The following is a 24,323-nucleotide window of genomic DNA, read 5'->3' as shown; positions in this document are numbered from 1 at the left end:
TTTACCTTTCCTTTTATTTTTAAATTCAGACCAGTGCTTAAATTGCCGACCTAAAGTCAATTAAGCTACTTTCATGAAAAAAAAATTCAAGAAAGAGAAAGCAAAATGAACAGGAAAAGCTCCACTCTAGTCAGTCATTTTATTCTGAAAAGAGATGCAACAAAACTCCTTGATTTTTCCCCATCTCACTTCAAAATTTTAATTTCGGTCTAGGAAATTCTGACTAGGGTCTGAAGGAGGAAAAAATATTTGAGTTCTTATAAATTGTTTAACAATCTGCCATTTTCATGCCCTTTAAAGGCTCTACTCCAAAACTAATACAGCGGGAATAGCTGTACCCATGGATCGACTTTCTGTGTTGATGAGCAGAACTGTATGCAGCCTGCCTGCTGCTATACTAGCAGAAAATAATTCCCTTTACAGTCAGAGCAGAGGGGCAATATAGTGAAAAATATGAACTTAAAAACAGCATTTACATAACAGTTGTGCTACAATGATTGTAAAGTTAAAGTTAATACTTTTTCCTAAATGGAAAATATTATTTGAAAGTTCAGTTAGCTATTTAATTATTTATTTTTAATGTTGAACTATACAGCTGTGCATTTGAATGTAAAAGAATCAAGAAGTGACAGTAGTAGGGTGCATTAGAATATTTTTTCCTTGAATTACTGATTTTTTTGTTCCCTTGCGCCTGGCGGGACTTTTAATTATGAAAGCGCATCTCACCTCATTTTCTGTCACCTCTTGGGAAAGAAAAGCATGTTGAGCCACAAAATAAACACAATTACCTCCCACTGCTTAGAAGCATGAGTCATTTGTTTGCTTCACTACCATGGATGCAATGTACCTGTATAAGCCATTTGCTTACATCTTATAGGCCAATGCTGTATTACGCCCAGCAAATTACATTTCAAGAGATTACACTATGCATTAGGCAATTACTTCAGTACTTGAAGAACTGTTATTGCTTTTCTTGCCACTCTTACCATTTTTATTTTTTTTAATATATCTGAATGAAATAGTTACCGGGAATAAGCTAATCAAGTCTGTGTCATGCTTGCTTAATAAAGGTATTTTAAGTGGTTAGTAAGTGAAAGCTGCATATGGCAGCAGCCTGTACTGTTACAAAACTGAAGCCATTCTTAAAGTAGGGCATTATCTAAAAGTACAGATTTGGAAATTAAGTAGTCAGAGATTTTATAATGATTCTCTTGATTATGAGTGGATACTTCACAGTCTCATTGAGTTAATGCTTTATTAATATTACTAAGTTGTTTTACTGTAAGTGTTGGTATTGAAATGTTTTCATTTGAAATTAGTAAAGAGCAATGATTAGCCATCCATCACAAATGTAGTGGATTAAGCTTTAATAGCTCAACAATACATAGAAAAAAATTTTAAATGCTGAAGTTCAGTGAGAGAGATGTTTTAACAGCTTTTTCAAATTAAGCCCAAGAGCACCTGTATCATTCGTATGACCTACACTTGCTTACCCTGCAAACAGGGCATGATACGTTCAGCAGTTACTATAGCAATAATTTAGTAATTATTTTAATTTGCAGAAAAGGTACTTCAGTAAAACACAGAAAATATCCTCATCTAACTATATTCCATTGAAGCTTCAACTGTTGAGGGTTTTTTTTTTTTTTGTTTTTATTTTGGTTTTGTTTTGGGGGTTTCTTTTTCCTTAATTAAAAAAACAAACAAAAAAAAAAAAAAAAACAAAATGAACAACTTTTGGAAAAAGCTTTCAGTTACACACTCTAAGTTCATGATAAAAAAATATGTATGTAAGACTGATACACATATGATACACATAACAAGTGCCCTACATTTTAAGCAGATAAACTCATAGAACGCATAAAGGTATTTAAATTGGCATAATAAAACATAGAGCTTGCTGTGGACTAGAATCTGCAACTCATATCACAGTAAAACCAATTTCACGACAGGGAGCATTACACCCATTAGCAATTGCTTGTAGGATTATATGGAAATTTTGCTTTCCTATGAAATGCACAGATACATAAAACATGTGTGTGTGTGTGTGTGTATATATATATGTATATAAGTATATATACTTTTAATTAGTCTTATAGCACTAAGGAACACAAGAGATCTTTTCCCTTTCAGATGAGAGTTCTGCTAATGAACTGGAAGTCATATCTCTTCTCAGCACTAGCAGATCATTGTATCTGATGTCATGGATATGGTCCAGGGCAAACAGGCTTTAAAAAACAAAACAAGGGACCTAAAAATAAAACTTCATAAAATTTTTATGCTTACTAGAAGAAAGACTACTAGGAAAGAAAACTCACTCTCTGAATATAGTTTCCTTACCAGATGGGAACTGGGAAGTTTAAAAGTATATTATAAATAATCACATCAATTCAAATAAGTCCTGATTTCTGTACTTGTACCTTAAGATAAATGTTTAATCATCTATTAAATGAAAGCCACACTTGTGCACACAAGTGTACCATTTACCTTCAACTCTAGGTCAATAAATATTTTAGTGAAGTTAGCTAGTTACAAATAAACATAACTTTTAAAAGAGACTTGACCGCACTATTATTTATAGTTGGGAAAGAGCAGATCACAGTATGTGTATATTTTTCAATCCTTTCTGTGCCTTTACAGACTATTATTAGTACTGATGGAATAGTTTCAAGCTAGCAGTTATTGACATCAATTCAGAAATGTTTATTATAATCCTTTTTTTTTAGCTCATTGTAAATATTTGATTTTTATTTATATTAGAAAATGTGTCTTCATGTAAAAGTAGTTAGAAAATAAGTGATTACTAAGTCATTCAATGGTTAAAATTGTATATTCATTTAAATATGAGAGTACAGAAATTTTAAACTGTTCTTAGGTTTTCTAACATATCAATACGTCAGTTCACTCAGATAACCTTGAGAAGTCTGTATTAAAAGAACTGGGTATGTTAATTCACCCAGATCTCCATTTCTGCGCTGAAGTAATTTGCCTTCAAGAGCAACTTACTTTTTGAACTTACAATTTTTAGTGTTTCTTTATATTTGTAAGATCAAAATGCAACTAGTACAGCATGTTTAGCAGTCAAGACAGCATACATCTCTCCTAAGTAACTCAAGTCAAAAGACAGTCAAACTGATAAACTAATAGGACTTTTATTTAACCACAGTCTACTCTTGGCAGCTTGCGATTTCTAAGAATATCTAAACTATCTTTGAACTCCTTTTTCCCCAGAGAGCCCAGAGCTCTCTGTTAGGCATCTATGTTCTTTGCACACTTCCTAGACAGTTTGAAACCTCTGGAGTAGCCTATAAGAAAACTAACATACTCATGGCAAAAATTATTTCCCTACATCCTTAGCCAGTCTCACCTGCCAAATTCACAATATATTTTTGATCAAAGTCCATGGCAGAAATCTCATAGGACAAGTATTATCAAGGATTCCACATGCAAGTGCTTCCCTTCATGAGAGAATTCATGACTCTCCTTGCCACAGCTGGGTTTAGTGAGGACCCTGACTCTCTGGCCAGTGTTTTCATTGAAGACATGCTAGTGAGACTTCTTCCTTCTCCCCACCCGACACTAATCCTCAGACCACTTATGGAGAGATCATGCAGTCTAGTCTGCACTTCACCTTCACTACAAAGCTGAGTAGAACTGGAAATAGATTTCCTCCTCTAGGGTTTACTGAAAATTTGTTCTCATTGACAAAGAAAGAGAACTTTAAAAGAATCACAGATGAAAAGTCTTGTAGCAAAAGAACACTTCTTTCTCAGGCAAGGCAAAGGAAGGCAAGGGAAAGGAAGGGAAAGCCTCAAGACCTAAAACTGTATTTTTAGAAATGACAGTTACCTAGTTGTCTCTACACATGGGCAGACTTTAAGATTTGATATAAACTCAGAAGAAAAATCTAGATTTCCTTCCCCACCACCAGTAATTTTGGCTCTCTTGTTTTAAATTCTACTTTCCTTAGAGTGCTGTTATATTGAAGCATAATATCAATTAAATGCTTCTCAGCAAAAAAAAAAATATTATTTTTACCAGTATTCACAAAGATAAATATAGCCAAAGTAATTAATAAAAAAGTCTTACGTAAAATTACATCCTTTCCAGAAAAAAGATGTAGTGTATGCAGAGTATTGGAGGTAGAACTACTTTATACTTCATAATCCTAGTTTGAAGTATAATCATCTTTAGACTTTTTTCCACTATCCCCACCCTTATGTAAAGTTTAAGTAGCTGCATGCATAAAAAATTAATGTTACCAAGGAAACGATTTCTAAAGAGAGAAGAGAAAAGCACAGATGTAAATGATGGTATCTGTACACAAAAAGAAGACAAAAGGAAATCAGAAAATTTGTTCTACTTTTCCATGTCCTGCAATTTTTCAGATGTGATCTTTAAACCAGATCCACCAAAGATAATTTAGTCACTGTTATAAGTTTTCCTTTAAGAAATCCCAGTTATTTCATTGAAATAAGTATTCTTGCTATAAATTAAATACATTGTCAAATATGCTGTTGCACTGCACACGTTTACCACTCCCTTTTGCTTAATAGTTCTAAGAGATCATTAAGAAGACTGAATAAAGCTGTGACTCAAATACTGCTGTTCTTTTGGGAACATCCAGTAGTCTCCAACAATTATGGAGAAATGTTATATACTAGGATATTTTCCAATACTTGGTGCCTTCCCCAGATTAGGATAAAAACATCAACAAAAACATCATTGAAACTAAAGACTAAGAAATCAGGAGAAGCTGAGAATACTTGGTCCACAAAGTATATAGAGATACTCAAGCATTTAAGATCATGCTACTACCTATGGTTGAAATACTAAGTCGGAAGAGAACTGCTCTTCTGCGTAAGGAAAGATATTGTGATTCTTTCATTTCTACTTCTATCATGGAAAACAGGGCAGACTTTTAATTCATGTTTCTAAATTGAGTATGTTCAGCATGATTTATCCCCTCCAAACTTTCCTGATTCACTTACTGTGATACTGAATAAATTCTGAATACTTCTAAACAAAATTATTCTCAAATTACATTATTAGAGTTAATAGTACAAAAACTGCTTGTGATACACACAATGACCGAACTGCCATATGATGTTTTTTGTACTTTACAATGCAGTTTATTTGGTATTTGGAATATAAAACAGTTTGCTACAATGCAAATCATAATCTAAGTAAGGATTACCAGCATTGCTCCTGCCCACCTTGGACAGAAAAAAAAAGAGTTTCTGCAGTAAATTATGCCAAGAGACGCTAAACCACTTCTCCCCCTCTCCCCCCAGTAGAAAAAAAAGCGCTCAAGAGATATACATTAAAACCTTTAGTTGGGGAGCAGCTATTTACAGCCAATAAGAAGGGTAAAGCATTTTTCCTCTGATATATTCTTGACCTACTCAGGTATGCAAAAAAGGCATAACTCCAACACCTCTTCAGCTATCTTATTTGTCCTCTTACAGTAACAGGTGCTCATAATCAACTGTTTAGTTAACAGATACTGGCAAGGTATATAAAGATATTTAAGGTATCCTTAGCTTCTGAAGCAGAACGAAGATGAGTGAGGAAATTTGCTCCAGCTCCACACTGTGTATTTACTAATAGGGAAACTGTGTTTCATCTTTCTTTTCAATAATAAGAAAAAAAAACATTACTACATATGACAGATTGCTGGCCAGGCCAAGTGAAGCCACAGGCAGCTTACTGTGGCATAATCAGGCATAGTTATCTCAAGAGTATTGAGTAATCAGTTCAGTCTTTACGAAAAAGTGACCCATGTGCCATCAAAGGAAAAAAATAGGATTGGCTTATGAAGTCATTTTATGTTTCCCATAACTGCACACAAAGATTTATTAGCTACCTGAAACAAGACAACCCCCCTGGTCAAAGGTCTGAGGTGCATAATCCACTCTTGCTCACAACCATAAAAGCCTGTTAAAATTAGAGGTATTGAAAGGGTAAAATAGCGAGGATGCATGACACACAGTAGGAGAACTACTGTTTACTTATGAAAAGTTATTGCCTCTTGTTTCCATCAGGGTAAATATGGGTATTTTTAGGATTAATACATTGGCAGAAACTGAAAAGAATCTGGAAAGAGTACAAGCGTTCTAGTTTTCTTTGGGACCAATTACTTGCTGTAACATTTCAGGTCTTGCCCCTAAATATGTCACCCTGAATGCTCTCACATTCTTGATCAAGTTTCCTGCTTGATTCTTATCACTCGTCACTTACTGTTTACCTCACTGTGCACCCACTTCTGCTTATTGTGTCCTGACCCTACAATGTCCCCTACCTTCTATCTCACATATTTCTCTCCTATTCACCCTCCCCATCCTACAACTTCCTTCACTTGCAAACAGATGTTACACACTTCAGAATATTTGTTTTCTTCTTCTACTTTCAAAAGCACACTGCCCCATTATATCTTTACAGATATGACTGAATTGAGAATAGAGCTGAGACTTATATTTAGTCAACGGTTCCTCTATCTTACTGTAATGTCTGTGCAAGCAGAGATCACAATCAAAGGAAAAGATTTTCTTAGATGCATCAAATCAAGAAAGAACTTCTTTACCTTAAGTACTTATTATCTTACATGGATGAAGTCTGAGAATTCACACCATTTAAAGCTAAATACAGGTCAAGTTTGCTCAGAGTTACTCAGAAATGTTATGGTTATTTGCAAGGAAAGTCATACATCATCCACCCTAAATGTTTTTCTTTTTTCCCTTCAGTCTTACATGAGCGATAGCTGTCTGTCCTGGGTTCAGCAGTAGCAGTCATTTTTTTCTCCTTAGTAGCTGGTGCAGTGCTGTGGTTTTAACTTTCGGCCTGGGAACAGCACTGATAACATCAATGTTTTTAGTTACTGCTCAATGTTTAGTCTGACCAAGGACTTTCTGAGTCTCATGTTCTGCCAGGGAGGAGGGGAAGCCAGGAGGAAGCAGAGACAGGACACCTGACCCAAACTAGCCAGAGGTATTCCATACCACAGCACGTCATGCTGAGGATGCAAGTGGGAGTTACCTGGAAGGGCTAGTTCACTGTTTGGTCGGGCTGTGTATCGGCGGGTGGTATCGTATTCTCTTCCCTTGTTATTTCCCTTATCATTGTTATTATTGGTGGTAGCAGTAGTGATTTGTTTTATACCTTAGTGTCCTGGGTTGAGCCCTCCACCCTCAACGACAAGTACTGACCCAGAGACCATGGCAGTGAGTTCCCTTGTCACTGCTGGCCCGTATTGAGGCCTGTGCTGGCCCACCAGTTTAGCTTTCTGCACAGTCAAAAGCTGTTTGAGGGATGTGGGACAGCAGAACAGGGGGAGGGCAAGAAGGGGGGAGTGAGTAAACGAGGTTTGTGGTTGGGTTTAAACCACGACACTTAGTTACTGGGCTGCTCTTATCTCAACCCGTGGGAGTTACATTCTTTCAATTCTCCTCCCAGTCCCTCAGGTAGCGGGGGCATGATGGGGAAGAAGAGGGGGGAGGAGCGAGCGAGTGGGCTGTATGGGTTACTGACTGCACTTAAACCACGACACTGTCATACTTTGCATTCATTGCACAATAGAATTTACATGCAGATGCCTTAGTCTGAACAATGTTTATCAGCTACAGGACTAGAGACCTTGCACTGTAATCCAGTGCATCCTTCCTATTGTTTTCCTCTCTTTGGTCCAGATTCCAGTGACTACTATCTGAATTTATCACTGCTGGTGAGCAGTTACTCACTCGGGGGAATCATACAGGAACCTCTTTATTTCCTCCACTAAGCTGAAAAAAACAGTTGAAATGGCAGCATTTACACTTCCTGAAAACTGCTGAATCATCCCCAAGGATTATTTAACTCCATGGCATGTAACAGTATCTTTGAAGAGGAATCTGTGCATTTGGGATGCACCTCATACTATACTAAATAGTAGGTTTTTCAAAAAAATAACGAGAAACCTTTGTTATTTTAAACCACAGATGTTGATTATTATAATTTATTTTGACCACATTCAACATATAGGTTTAAAAGCAAAGCATAAGTAAATTCAGTAGTTGCACTAACTGCTCTTAAAAGTAAATATAAAATGCCAGCTGCATGGAATTCCTCATAACTTTTATTTGTTTTACTTCAAAGAAAAATAAATCCAATTTTTTTTAGGCTCCTCAGAACCCACAGCAAAAATGACATTTTAGGATACTGAGACACTACTCGGCTATGCTGATGAAAGTTAGCATGAATGATATATGGATTGGTCAGTCCAAAAATCTACAAAATAAACCAAACATATTCACAACGTTAACATAGAATGTTGATATTATTTAACAAAAGCAGAGAAGTCTTTTGAATTACTGGGAAAACAATAGCTTCCCTAAGCCAGAAATGCTTGTTCTATTCCACTTACTTCCCCTCCCCCTTTTTATTTTTAATCATATGGAATTTAACTATGCTTGTAGAAAGTTCCTTAGAGTACTGTCTTTCAAAGATGGAAGACATTGTCTTCTGTTAGTTCCAGGACTAGATGCTACCCACAGATCCCACCGGCTTTCAAACTTCAAATGACAGAAGCTGTCATACTGTTCTCAAGATGGCTTCTATATACCTAACACTCAAAATCTGCTATCACTGGTATGTATGCCAAGAGGTTTATTCCCAACATCATGATTCTTTCTGCTGTAAATTAACATAGTCCTGGGAATATCAGGCAAAATGAACCTCTGTGCAGATGGACAATACAAAGTTAAGAGTATGTTTAAATAGTACTGGAACACTTTTGATGGTTAGGAGGCAGAATACAGTTGTCATTTCAAAAGGGATACTTAACCTATCATAGGTAAGAATCTGGCACCTATAACTATCATCTTTTTCACTTGGACAACAGTATCTTATCTAAATTACCAACATTATTTTCAAAAGCTAAACCTAATTATGTATTTGGGAAATACAAATGTTATCACTAAAGACTTGATTTTGTTATTTGTACAAAGTATTTCTTATTGCTGTGAATCACTGCCATCAGGAAAAATGCTTTTACTATAGATATATCCTGTATGCAATCTCCTTGAAAAGTCTGTTTCTAATTTCTATGGGAAGGAGCTAGTCAGTATACTTTACTGTCAGATATTACACAATGTTATGAACTAGTTTCTCATGGTAGTTTTTAAAATTGTTAACAAAAATGTTATCTGAACATAATTCTGTTACATTTTTGGAAGTTTATATTCTTATGGCTATTATGTCAGCTCATAACACAGAAAATACAAAGTGAAAAAATCAAGGTAAAATATTTATGAAATGAAAATTAAGTGACCTAATTTAATAGACAGGCTTAATTGATCTTAGTTTCATTTGACCAAGAGCTCATATTAAATTAATGAAAATGTGAAGGATTTCTACTTTGCTATGAACATGAAATTATTAACATAGTAGACTGGGTCTACAAGAAATCTAGAGAGGGGCTTTTTACAAGGCCATGTAGTGACAAGACAAGGGGAAATGGCTTTAAAATGAAAGAGGGTAGATTTACATTGGATATTAGGAAGAAATTCCTTTCTATGAAGGTTGTGAGACACTGGAACAGGGAAGTTGTGGCTACCTCATGCTTATAAGAGTGTTCAAAGCCGGGTTGGGTGGCGTGTTGGAGTTCTGAGCAACCTGGTCTAGTGGAAGGTGCCCCTGCCCATGGCAGGGGGTTGGAACTGGATGATATTTAAGGTCCCTTCCAAATCTAACCACTCTGTGGAGTTCCAAATTTTGATTTCTCACTCACATCCAGTTATTAGTTAAAGACTTCTAAATTAGTTAAATTTTCCTAGAAGAAATGAAAATTCAGAGCTTTCATTTTTTTTTTACACTCTGTTTTTCATAATAATGTAATGCTCCTCCATCTTTCTCCTCAGTCAGGTTCTATTCAATCATGCGAAATAGTGGGTGCCAAGGTTTCTGAAAAATATTGAAATTACATGACACCTTTGCCTTCTAATTCTGTTTTATCATATTGAATTGTGTCCATTACATTCACTAGATCTGCCATCACTCTTGTGATTCCTTTAAACTCTGTCTTCTCTCAGTAAGGCAAGACATATTATTATTATTCGGACCATTTTAGTTTCCCTGTTCTCAATATCTGTAATCATATGCTGATTTAAATGTGTCTTTTTGTATCTGCTATATCAAGGTAGGAAATATTTAACATCATTAAGATGTCAGCTATGTAGGTTAGCATGGAATTTCATGCAAAGTGACTGCATTGAACCCTGATCCAGTATTTGCACTATATCTGTAGCTGCTAGAAGCTTGAACCTGGCAACTTTCCAGACCTCTTTCACAAGCAGTCATTCTCTCCAGTGATCTGATAAAGAACACATAAAGTGTTAATGCAAACCTGACCTGCTTCTGCTTTTATTTAAGTGCCACCTGCTACCCTGCAAACAAAAGGATTTTGATAGCCTGTAACTTTAAAGGGTGCTTTTTACTCTGATTGCTTCATACTCAGACTTCATGGCAAGTAAGATATACAGGAAAATCTGTGGGAATTCTATATATGTAAGTGCCACAGCTAGAAGGAGGTAGAAAGTATACATAACTTTTTTACTTTCTAAGTTTCTATATTAGAATGAAAATGAGTACATGGGAAATGGTTAGTGACCTGTTACATCACTTAGACATACAGAAGTCTATGGGGCTGGATGGGATCCACACAGGGGTACTGAGGGAGCTGGCAGAAGTGCTCACCAAGCTATTTTCATTCATTTATCAGAAGCCCTAGCTAACTTGGAGGACGCAGTTGAGTAGAAGTTAGCAAATATGACACCTATCCAGAAGAAGGGCCAGACGGAGGGTCCAGGGAACTACAGGCATGTCAGTCTGACCTCATTGCTGGGGAAGATTCTGAAGCAGATCATCTTGAGCACCTCACAACCCTCACAGTGAAGAATCTCTAATATCTCATCTAAATCTACCCTCTTGTAGCTTAAAGCCATGCCCCCTGTCCTACCCCTACATGCCCTTGTAAACTCTCCATATTTCTTGTAGCCCCCTCTAGACACTAGAAGGCTGCAATAACGTGTCCCTGGAGCCTTCTATTCTTCATGCTGAACAAACTCAACTCTGTCAGCCTCAGACAACTTGACCTCATGAGTGTAGGTGCAGTATGAGGAGGCGCTTCTGACAGTAAGAATTTGATCTGTCTACTTACGCATGCATACTGAGAATGAAATCTGCATGGACGAGTGTTCACAGGAAAAAAAAACACCCTGTTATTCTATACCAAAAATCATAATGTTTTACTTGACTTTTGGCACCTTTATACTTATCTTCCATAGTTTAGAATCCTTTTTAATTTTTCTGTGTGAATTAAGTCAATGGAATAAAATCATTTTTCCTACACAACCCCTCCAGGCAAAGAATTAAAAGCAATTCTCTCTCCTTGGCTTGATGGGTATTCATTTTATAGAAAGCATTTTTATAAAAGAACATAATAGTAATACAGTCCAAACCAATTTATATTCTCTAATGTTTAATTCTAGAATTCACAGTTTTGTGTGTTCTTTTAATTCTCTGTTTCTAAAAGAGTTATAATGTTCTTACAAAAGTACTGTTTAAAAAAAATGTGGCCATTGTCTGTCTCATTTTGGAATGAGAAGTGCAAGTTAATTATATTATATATAAAAATTACTCTCTCAAGTGATAAAAATACATTTTTCTATACCTATTTTACATTTAAAATGTTAATAATTATATACTGTAACATAGAGATACCATCTGAATTTACGTGTAAGTATGATGAAAGCTACGCCTGAAATCCTGAAAACTTTACTGTAGTGAAGTGAAACTGTTCAGTTGCTGATTGCCTGCCAGCATTATAGCAGCCTCCAACCTGCTTCTATATTGATCTAGTAGCCTATGTGGCAGAACATGAAGAATAACCATCTGTGTAAGGTACAGCAGCAGGTGCTGTATTCATTGAACAGGCTGCTGCTTGATTACAATAAATCTTTTTGAAGAACCTGGTAACCTTGACAGGCACTTTTATCTTTGTATAAAAACACCCCACCACCTCAAAAACTTGTCTGAATAGAAATGAGAAACTCAACAGATAACACCAGTTCATAAAGGCCAGAAACTGAATCTACTGCAGATATACTGTGAAGTCTAGGTAAGACAGTATTTAGATTCACGAGGAATTCCTTATCATACATAGGCAGTAGTGTCTGCTGATTTCATGTGTTTCAGTACAATACTGCTAATGTTATTGCAAGGCAGAACCTAAAGTAGGATAAAAGGTATGCAAAGATAAATGCTTTGTCACTAATGTTTTACAGATTTCTATTTGCACAGACAAGGCTTGTGCAGATAAACCAAATAAGATAACTCACCACTAGAAGATTTAAATAATGATGACCTTTCAGAGTATCTGTCAGGAGGTTTACATCCAAAGTTTTTGTAGGAAGATGATATACATCAAGAATACTTGACCAGGTTGTTTTTTTTTTTTTTCAAATATTTTAAGTGTCTCATCTGTATTTATTAGTAGATGTATTTTTGAACTCAGAACTACTATTTATTATGTGGGTTAAAAGTAATTCTTGAGATAAACTACTCAGCTGAATGTTTAAGAAAGTACTCTGACTTAATAAAGGATACATCTCTGTAACTGGACCATGCAGTTTTGTCTCCTGTAATTGTTGAGTTTCTTCTGTTGTCACATGCTCAATAGTAGTTAATAATTTTGTCAAGTCAACATTTCTCTCTTTAAAGGACATACATGATGAAAATTAAGATTATAAAGAGATAGTCTTTAAAGGAAAAATAGTCTGACAATATGAATAAAACCATGGAAAATTACTATCCGATTCTTGTGAAGGAAAAGGCAGAATAGAGTGTTGTATCAGAGATGTGTGTGTGCATTTCCTGCAGTGGGATGCAAGGATGACAGTCATGTGAATTCCAGTGATGTTATTTTGCTAGATGAAGAACATAAATACCCAGAAGTAATAGCAGGAGCTCCCATTAGTGTGTACCAGCTGGTTAATATCACTGAGTTAATCCAAAATGTCTCATAAAGTGCAAACTGTTTGCTATGCAGAACTTGGTCTGGGATTTCATCAGTTTTATTCCAGTCATAGAAAATGCTGCACATATTTGGCTTAACTCACTTAAAGAATCAGCAGACTGTGATTTGATATTTGTGAGTATCTGGCTGATGAATGAAGCAGTAATAGCCAGATATTTACTAGGAAGTGATGTTTTGCATTTGAGTTTCATGACTAACTAAGGAAAGATACCTGGTTTTATATGCATATATTAGTAGAGGAATGAGAAATTATTGGAGGACTTTGTAATCTGCACTCTTCTGAATTCAAAAAAACCTCCTGACAATTTTCAGGAGCTTCTTGAGACAACCTGGAGAGAACTGAAGCTGCACTTGTAGAATCAGTTGTGAACTGTAACCCATATGAGAGTAGTGACTTGCTATTTAATTCTATTTCAGCCCTTGGTAAATTACTAATTTCTGAACTCATCTCTGTGGCAGATAAACAGCAGTCTAGTGCTCCTGTAATGATGATACTTGTGTAGGAAAAGTGTCATTAAGGAACTAGTGATAAATGAGATTGTATCATAATTATGCCTGGGAAGAGGTACTGACCTTAAATCTATAGAAGTATCAGTAGCCATGTATGGTACAGGCGTGATATTAGACTTTATTTTTACTGAGACCTTAACAGATGAACTAAGAAAAAGTGTGAAGAGAGAACATCTGTTGATGCTGTTATCCTGAATACAGCTGAAGACTTTCCAGTGGCACTTAGTCCTCCTAGTCCATAGCTCAGTTCAGCCAAATCAGTGGTCAGAAGTGTCCCACCATTGAAAGTATCTGCCTGTTTTAGGTCTTTAAGGATAAAAATGTAGAAAAAAAACCCCAACCAACAAAACAAAAACATGTAAGAGAAAGGAAAAAATAAGTACCTTCATCCCTAGACTGTCTCTGCAGCAAATTACATGGCCACCAAAACCTCACTCAGTCTTACCAAAGTATTATATAGCAAACAGATACCACTCTGGAAATCATATTATTAATAAAAGTGTAAAAGCAGTTTTAGTGACCTCATGAGTGAAGTAAATGCAAATCTCCCATTATTCATATTCTGTATGAGGGCCAAAATCAGAACAAGTGGCACTGCTCAGAAGTATTAGATTTTCTAACTCAAACTGCTGATATGAATCAATATAAAAAGGAATGAATGACAAATATTAGCCATTGAGAACATCAGCAAACTAGCTGATGTGATATTCTGGAAGACATACAGATGTAACTGCATTTTCTAACTGCTTTTCACTGTGTCATTAATTACATCAAGAAGGAATATTATGTATTAAGAATGCAACAAAAGCTTAGAATCATAGAAGAGCAAGTTCGAAGGAACCTCAAGGATCACCTAGTCCAACTTTTCCTGGCAAAAACACAGTCTAGACAAGATGGCCCAGATGAACACAGTATTTCAGGTGTGGCCTGACAGGTGCTGAGTAGAGCAAATGGCTTCTTTATCTCTGCTGGTGATGCCTTTGTTGATGTAACCCAGATTCCTGTTGGCTTTCTTTGCCACAGCTGCACATGGTTCACTCATACTGAGCTTGCTGTTCACTAGGGACCCCCAGGTCTCTTTCCACAGAGCTGCTCCCCAGAGGGGCAGATCCCAGCCTGTGCTGTATTCATGCATGTGTTTACCCACGTGCAAGACATTACACTTGTCCTTGTTGAACTTCATCAAGTTCTTGTTAGCCCACTCTTCCAGTCTATCCAGGTCTTCCTTCAGGGTAGCTCTCCTGAAGCGTCCACTTCTCCACTTAGTTTGGTATCATCAGCAAACTTGGTCAGGATATACTTGATCCCATCTTCCAGATCATTTATGAAGATACTGAGTAGTTCTGAGCCCAGTGTTGATCCCTGGGGAATCCCTCAGCTTCAAACTGGCAGGTTGCCACTTTGAAAAGGGGCTATTCACCACTACCCTCTGGGTGCGGCCAGTCAGCCAGCTCCCCACCAATCATACAGACCACTTAAGACCATAATGTACCAGTTTCTCTAGGAGGAGTCTGTGAAAAACCCTATTGAAAGCCCTGGAGAAATCTAGGTAGACAATGTCTACCACTTGCCCCACATCAACTGGGGACTATCGTAGAAGGTGATCAGGTTTGTCAAGCATGATTTGCCCCTGGTGAATCCATGCTATTTTTCCCAATCACATGCTTCATTTGATTAGTGATAGCCTGCAGGAAGATTCATTCCATAACCTTCCCAGAGACTGAAGTAAGACTGATAAACCAATAATTTCTTGGATCCTCCTTTGAGCCCTTCTTGTAGACGAAGGTGACATTTGCCTTCTTCCAGTCTTTCTGGGACATCCCCCAGTCTCCATGACTTCTCAAAGATTACAGAAAGCCAGCTCTCTTGCACCCTCGGGTGCAAATTGTCAGGGCCCATAAATTTGTGTCAAGCTACTGTAACACTTCACATACCAACTCTTCTTTCACTGACAGTGGGTCTGTGTTTTCATCAACCTGGATTTTTGTTCCCAAGGCCTAGGGCTCAACAGTGCTGGTAAAGACAGAGGTGAAGAAAGTGTTGAGAACTTCTACCTTTTCAGTGTTATTGATGACATTCACGTCTCCTGCTTAACAATGGGCCAATACTTTCCTTCTGTTTCTGCTTGTTGTTTATGTACCTAAAGAATCCTTTCTTGTAGTTTTTGACATATCTGGCCAATTTCAATTCAGGAAGAGTTTTTGCTTTTCTGTGTCTCTGCACCCCCTGTCAATACCCTTGTAATTCTCAATGGGTATTTGCCCACTTCCCCATCTCTGGTATCCTTATGTTTTGGTTTTGAGCAGACTCAAGCTCACAGCTAGGCCAAGGGGATCTCTGACCTGTGAAGGTTCCTTCCAACCCAAACTATTCTATGATTCTGATTCTTGTTCTACCTTCTTCCCTCACCTTCAAAGGGCATTAACTGGTTTTTGTGCTCCCAGGAGTGTTCTGGAAAAACTCCTGGCACCCTCTAGCTCCTTTATCCTCCATAGAAGCTTCCCATGGAATCCCTCCCAGCTGAGTGCTGTGCAAGCTGAAGTTGGCTCTTCTGAAATCTAAGAACTTTGTTTTATACTAACCTTCAGCACGCTCAGCTAGATCCCAAACTCCAGTATTATGCTCACTGCAGCAAAGGCTGACGCTAACCAATATTACCCAACAGGTTTCCTTGATTTGTGAGTAGTAAGTCCAACAGTGCCTCATTCCTACTTGACACATATGTATATCTCCAAAAGACTAGTCTGTACAGAAATCAAGCCTTAAGTAAAACTCATTTACCTAAATTAAAAGAAAAAACAGTACTCCTGGTTTATTTCTTATACAAGTAATTACTTGGAAAGAATATATAAGCAAACAATTCTAAAACTGTAAAGAGGACGCCTTATACACATGCTATCTGTACAGTACTAGCTTTAATAAAATGAACAGGCCACAATCTTCAAAATAAAATGTTGCACTTGTGTTAGTCTTGAGTTTTCTTCAAATATTTTAGAAACAACAGAATAGGAGTTTTTTGGGCTTCCCAAAAACATCACTATAAACAGTTCAGAGTGGCAGAGATGTTGAGAGGCTTGTTGCAGATATTTTTAGTGAAAAAAACTGTCTAGATGCACAGAAAAGGAAGCATTGAGAAAACGTGAAGTAGGAAAGGAAAATCAACTCTCCATGGAATAAGGTAAATTATCTTTCTGCTGCTGACTAGCCAAGGAAGAAGGAAAGATTGGCATTAGGGTCACAGATTGTAGAACCCAATATGAGGTATATGAAATTGTACACTCTAGCAAAGCAAACTGAAAACCAAAATAAGAGAAAGTGCAGTTTTCCCTACTGGATGTGTGAGATGCTTGGAAAAAACACTTTTGAGTGAAAAGAGAAATTTTCCAGTTACGTATGAATGCAATTAAGAAAGCATGATGGATTAAATTAATGGACTAGAAGGCAGTACAGGAAGTAGAAAACAACATTCTTAAGAAGAAAATACATTTTGAGTATTCTTACCATTAAAAAACCACAAACAAGGAAAAAAGACTGACATATGCAATTACTCAGAAGCTCTTTCTGCTTACCTTGGGACACTTCTTCTGTATGAAAATCAGGAGAAGAATGTTCAGACCAAAGTTCCATAGACACAGCCAGGGCTGATGGAAGGTCATTGTCTAAAATCTCATCAGGAAACACTTCAGCCACTTCAGTGACAGTTTTCTTGCTTTGGGGGATAGGTAAACAGGTGATATTGTTTATTCCATCAACACAAAGAAACCCAGTGGAGCAGGACTGTATAAGACAATCATTGTAATTAAGCTCACAGCTTCGTCCCTGAAAGAGAATTTTCAAAAAGCCATTTTTAAAGGCAATTTGCATTTCATAGTTACATTAGTTCAAATTATTGCTTCCTCTCCACTTTAAAATGCTGTTTGCTTATATTAAGCTTTCCGCACTTTTGAAAGCAAATCTAATCATATGGAAAATATTGCTTTACTAATTTTATGGTATAGTCGTATACTTCAAATTTTAACTAAATGACATTTTGACTCTACTGCAAATTACCAATATAAATAGTTTTTCCACAGATTTATAACTGCAAAGTATTAAAGATAGTATTGTCACCAGTAATAAAAAGTGGTTGAAATATCATATGCCGTTAACATGTAGTTATACAGAAAATTTTGTACAGTGGACTTGGCTGCCTAAAAGCCTGTGGTTTGTTCTGATTGTCAAATTAATGCTCTTTCTTTTTGTACACTGAAGTTCAGTATTTGTTGCCTGTTGTCAGCAATCTTCAGGCAGAACCTTGTTAATACATTAAGTTCACAGATACCTCTTGGAAAAGAAAAAAATCATGTAGTGGCAGTCTCAAATCTGATCTGGAACACTTTGTTTTTTTATCAAGACTAACAATTCATGGGAAGCCTGAAATATCCTTCCTAGTAATAAATTAAAAATGTTTTATTCAGTGGCTTGTAAAAATAGACAAGAAATACTGCATTTTTTATAACAATAAGTACATGAATTAAACACACTCTTGAAGTGTGAAATAAACATATTCTGAAGCCAGACCTGCGTTCATTTTATTTCCACTTCCGTTGTAATGAACTAATGTGTTATGTGAAGAGATACAGCTAACTCAGCTAACCTAGAAGGTTCCTGCATATCAGGATAGCTATTTAAAATATGCATGGTGTCATTCCTGAAAGACATGCATCTCTGACAACATATTATCATGATACAATTTCTGACTGAAGCTTATCCTACAACTGGGGCACATGTAAGAAAATTCAAGTAAATTCTGTAGTGCTCAATAAGCATGTGCTCATTGCACTCTTTCCTCAAACAAAATGCTTAAATAGTCTCTCTTGGCTACCTGCCTTGATATTCACACAAAACTTGAACAACTTACATTTTCTTAGATTTCTATCAACTCTATTAAATTCATATATAATGTTGGGAAATAATAGGAGGTGCAAGAGAGAAAGGCAAAAATACAGACAGAGAAAATGAAATTACTCTTCTTATAAGTAGTTTAAATTATTCAGTGTTTAAAATGGAAGAGGTTAAATTGATGGGTTTTGAATGATTTAGATATAACCATGCCTGTTTCAATCAAGTTCTTAATTTGCTTTGGCAAGCAGATGAGATATCTGGTAAATTCATGGCATCTTATAAAATCACTCACTGTATCAGTATTCCAAAAAGCATGAAGGAACAGCAGGCCAATTCATATGTCATATTCCCACAGAATGATAAAAACACTTCTCTTCCTTGATCTATTTTAATTCCACACATAGCACAAATGATCAGTTTGAGTAATATTTCTGTCTAATAATTTTTTTAATCCTATAAAACTTGGTTTATTCTGACTTTCCCTATGACTTATTAGTGCATTTTTATTACTTTTACATGTAATGGTGAAGAGCATTTCATTAAGATTTTATGACTCATAGAAACAAAGCAGATGTGGATAACCTCTGCTGTGTGTGAAGGGTACATTAAATAGTCATAGGTAAATTTGACAGCCTTGAAAGTCTGTCTGTAAATGCCTTAACAGCTTCCATGCAGGTAGATCATAGAATCATAGAATCGTATAACTGTTTACATTGTGCAGATTTGCATTTAAAAGTATGCATAGCTGTTTCATTTTAAAATTAAACATCTATTCCATATGCCACTGGCTATGCTTTCCCTCTCAAAATTTATGAGAAACTTCGTGATCTGTACTTTATAATCCATATTTCAGATCGTATCCCATACATAGACTGTAGAAGATTTACTTTACACACACTGTAGCTGGAGCTCCTTGAATACTTACTTCTGTGGGAGGTCCACTCTTTCCTCCTCACACTTACCCAATAGTTAGGAACCAGAACCCAATGGGGGTCTACCAAATACACATTTTAGGATGTTTAATGCCTCTGATGGTTCCTCTCTGATGATTTTATTTGATGTTCAGAAGATTTTTTGGGGCGAGAAATTAATATGAAAAAACATAGTACAATTCATCTTCTGCTTAATCTTAGACCTGCTTTGTGATCATAGACTTTTAGTTTTTCCCTCACTGACTGTAAATGAGAATCTTCTGCTGTAGAAAGAAGCCCTGAAACCAGCTAATGTCTGAAAAGTTACTTTTTCTTGACTTGATTCCACAGATATATGGAAGTGAATCTGAATCTTACTTTCAATAACCTGCTCCTTCTATTTTACAGCTTCTCAATTTTATAAATTGTCATCATTTATAAAGAAAAGGTATTCAAATAACAATTTCAAACTTAGAGTTGTAGAGATAAGAATTACTGAAATAAGAAAAAAACCCTAAAGTAATATACTCCTTTTTTTCTCCTCATAACTAACCCCAAACTAACAAACGATATCAAAAAAAGATGATATCAAAACTGAAGTGTGATGAGGTAAAGCGCAAGCTAAAATTGTATGTACCAACTGCATGTTTCAGCTACAGAAAGAACTGGCAAAAAAAGGTGGTGGCAGTATGGAAATTTCAACCTCACATGAATACAGCATTGGCATTTAGCCACACTCAAAGGATTCTTTTGGTATGCTGAACAGAGAGAATAAAACATAGCGCCAAAGCCTAGAGTGTCAAGCATTAAAAGGAACTATTTGTTCTAGTTTCAGGGAACTTGTTTTCAAAGTATCTGTCTGTATGCAATATTCTCAAGTATGAGTTATGTTAGTACGTAAAAATATTAATTGATATGTGAAATACAACCATTGATTTGTATATATGATAAAATTAGTGTTTTTTTTTAAATACTAACATATGTACATGCTGACTCACAAAGCCATTACATGCGTACACTTCTCCAGTTTTTGTCAATATCAGATAGCTATTTCTCTGGAAAATTAGAGTTACTATTAATAAAACAAAAAAACAAACCAAAACAAAACAAAACTAAGAACAGTTACTAACATTGTATTTTTCTGAAAAGCCAGGCTTTATCTGAGCAAGGTTAAAAAGAAAAATGATTTCATATAGTGTTTTCTGTGCAACAATGAATCGTCAAGTTAAGGGAAGGACAAGGAAGAATGCCAGCATCTCACCACAAATCCTGCCTTGCAAAAACAGGAGTAACCAAAGCTGGGGTCCTTCTGAACACAGATGCCATGTATGCAGGGGTTCGATATGCACTCATCGACATCCAACTCACAATGGAGGCCTTCCCATCCTGTCAGAAAAGAAACAGAAACCAATCAAAATAACAACAATAACAAAAAAAAAAAAAGCTAAGATTTATTAAAATCCAAATCTATTTACGGAATGACAACTAAAAAAAAAAAAAAAAAGACAATTAATTTTTTAATTAAAAATAAAAATAAAAAAAAAACTGTGAGTAGCTGTAATCAATTATTACATATAAATATATATATAGTATATATATATAGTCCTTTCCAACCCTAACTATTCTATGATTCTATGAAATACAGGTTTTTGTTTCAATACCATCAGAATGCCACCTGCTTATATTTCAATTGTTAGATTACTGGAATTTTTGTCAATAGGCGTTTCTTATAAACACCTTTACATCATAAATTAGAGGCCAAAAGCTGATCTGGGAGCTGGTTTTTAGATCACATAATTTGAGCCTATATCGAACTTGCTCCTTAGAGGCTAAACTAAACTGGAAGGAGCCCAATTGCTTGGTAAATACAAACCCAGAATTCTGTAAAATATGGATAGTTATTGAAAAACAGCAGACTTTCTGCCTTGATAGTCCCACTAAGTGTGACATACTTGTTATTTCTACAACTAAATTTTCCCATTTCTAAACAAACAAATGTAACTTGACTTCCCCCCCCCAATAAAACCACCAAAACAAAACCAAAACAAAATGGAAAAAAAACAAGAAGCCAAACCAAAAGAATAACAACAAACCCAACAAAAAAGCCCCCAACCTAACAATAAAACAAAAATAGAAAAACCCACAAGCAGTCATCAGCTGATACAAATCTAGTTGTTACCCCTGTCCTGCATTTGCCTTGCAGCATGCATCAGGCAGACCCACCAGTTACATTCCAGTCCTGCTTTAGCTGTCCTGGCAGAAATGCAGCCTGCCACAGTTAAAGACTTCAGCTGTGAGGGCACTATTAGTTCCAACAGCTGCTGTTGTTTCTTTTGAGCTGTCTGAGATGCTGTTAGAATACCGTTTATATCTCTCTGTGCTGCTTCTGCACCTGAACAGCCTGCAGCTGCAGTCACAGATCCTGAACATGCATCTATTATTCTTAGGGCATGGGGCCTGCTACTGGGACAATAGCTGACAAAATTCATGATCCATTACAGAATGGATTAGTCAGAGCTAAATCAATTCCCTTTTCTGGTATCACATGCTGTCACCACATGCTTCATTTTATTCTCCGGAGGTTTTTGGAAAGCTGCAGTCATCTGCTTTGTTCATACTTCTGTCTTGCTACTATCCCTTTTCCATTTTATTAAATTCCAACTGTTGATCTGTTGCTGGATATCTCACACTTTCTGAAGTTCCTTCCCAGATTTGCCTTTACAAATCCAAAAATACTCTGTCTTGTCTCCATATTTCCATAGAAGAAGCTTAGTAGAGAAATGCAAGACCTATCATATGCAAACAGCAGTAGCCTGCAACAACAGCAAATTTATTCCAAGCACTTCTACTTTCTGTCTCTGCAAGATATTTTTAATTCATCTTCTTTCAAGACCTTTTTCTCAGTTGTGTAACATTCTAAAAAGCTGTTCCTCCTAAAGATTTCCCTGCATCTCCAAATTCACTTACTTTCTGAGTTGCAACCTTCTTATCTCTTCAGCTGTTTCAGAGACTCAAATAAGATTTGAAAATAGCATATTAATTGAAAAAAAAAGGAAGATATATAATTGTGATGCATACATCTAATGAATGTGGTTCCTTCACTGTGTCTTTTCCTGGTAGAGAAACAATGTAGAGATCTTTCACCCCTGTTAATGAATGCTATTATGAAAAGAAATGCAAAAGGAAGGCAGCTTACGCTTGGGCTGGAAGTAGTTTAAAACATGTTAGCAGCAGAAGAGAGTTCCAAGGCCCCAGAGAAGCTTATTCTACTTATACCAAGCATTTGCATGTACTGTTGCATAGAGACAGCAGTTATAGTCCTTGACTGGCAAGCAACCTCTAAATGTCTATATTCAAATACAGTTAAAATATTACTAGCTTTAAAAATAAGGAGAAAAATCTTGAACTCCACAATGATACATGTTCTGTGTGAAGGACTGTAATGATAAAAAAAATATATATATCAACCTTTTAAGACATTTGTATTGGTGAAGTGATATAATGCCATATGCAGTAGCAGGTAACGTGAGAGGACACAGTTTTACCCACAAGGAATTTCGATTGTGTAACTGTGTTTAGAGAAGGCTGAGGTTCTCAATGACTTCTTGACCTCAGTCATCACTGGCAAATGCTCTGACCACACCATCCAAGTCTTGGAAGGCAGACGCAGGGACTGTGAGAATGAAGACCTTGGGCCCACTGGTTTGATACCATCTTAAGAACCTGAACATGCACAAGTCCATGGGACCCAATGAAATCCATGTGTGGGTACTGAAGGAGCTGGCAAATGAAGTTGCTAAGCCACTTGTCATCATATTTGAAAAATCATGGCACTCACGTGAAGTTCCCAAAGACTGGAAAAAGGGAAATATAACCCCCATTTTCAAGAAGGGGAAAATGGATGACCCAGGGAATTACAGACCAGTCAGTCTCACCTCTGTGCCTGGCAAAATCTTGGAGCACATTCTCCTGGATGGCATGCTAAGGCACATGAAAAACAACAAGGTGCTTGGTGACAGCCAGCATGGCTTCACTAAGGGGAAATCCTGCCTGACCAATTTGGTGGCCTTCTATGATGGGGCTACAGAATTGATGGACAGGGGTAGAGCACTTTATGTCATCTACCTGGACTTGTGGAAGGCGTTCGACACTGTCCCACATGACATCCTTGTCTTTAAATTGGAGAGATATCAATTTGATGGATGGACCACTTGGTGGATAAAGAACTGGCTGGATGGCAGCATGCAAAGAGTTGTGGTCAATGACTCAGTGTCCAGCTGGAGACCAGTAACAAGCGGTGTCCCTCAGGGATCGGTGTTGGAACCAGTCTTGTTCAACATCTTTGTCGCTGACATGGACAGTGGGATTGAGTGCGCCCTCAGCAAGTTTGCCGATGACACCAAGCTGTGTGGTCTGGTTGATACACTGAAGGGAAGGAATGCCATCCAGAGGGATCTTGACTGGCTCGTAAGGTGGGCTGATGCAAACCTTATGTAGTTTAACCACGTCAAGTGCAAAGTCCTACACCTGGGTCGCAGCAATCCCAGGCACAGTTACAACTTGAGCAGAGAAGAGATTCAGAGCGGCCCTGCAGAGAAGGACTTGGGGGTGTTGGTTGATGAGAAAATAAGCATGAGCCGGCAGTGTGTGCTCGCAGCTCAGAAAGCCAACCGTATCCTGGGCTGCATCAAAAGGAGTGTGACCAGCAGGTCAAAGGAGGTGATCCTGTCCCTCTACTCTGCTCTCATGAGACCTCACCTGGAGTATTGTGTGCAGTTCTGGTGTCCTCAACATAGAAAGGACATGGAACTGCTGGAACAAGTCCAGAGGAGGGCCACGAGGATGATCAGGGGACTGGAGCACCTCCCGTATGAAGACAGGCTGAGGAAGTTGGGTCTGTTCAGCCTGGAGAAGAGAAGGCTGCGTGGGGACCAAATAGCAGCCTTCCA

General features: G+C 37.0%; 1 protein-coding gene across 1 annotated transcript in view; it reads right to left on the bottom strand.

Annotated features, from left to right (window-relative positions):
• Window positions 1–24,323, bottom strand: part of EYS (eyes shut homolog) — an 822,863-nt gene that overhangs the window by 336,144 nt on the left and 462,396 nt on the right. Inside the window, exons 31-32 of the mRNA XM_065682611.1 lie at window positions 20,636–20,760; window positions 17,149–17,398 (exon numbers count right to left, since the gene is read on the bottom strand). Of these exons, the coding sequence (XP_065538683.1) occupies window positions 17,149–17,398; window positions 20,636–20,760 (375 nt within the window). The remainder of the gene's footprint in view (window positions 1–17,148; window positions 17,399–20,635; window positions 20,761–24,323) is intronic.

This window comes from Lathamus discolor, chromosome 5 (genome assembly GCF_037157495.1).
Source record: "Lathamus discolor isolate bLatDis1 chromosome 5, bLatDis1.hap1, whole genome shotgun sequence".
NCBI classification, from domain to species: domain Eukaryota; kingdom Metazoa; phylum Chordata; class Aves; order Psittaciformes; family Psittacidae; genus Lathamus; species Lathamus discolor.
The sequence above is the reverse complement of the archived record's forward strand: the minus strand, read 5'-3'. Positions and strand labels throughout refer to the sequence as shown.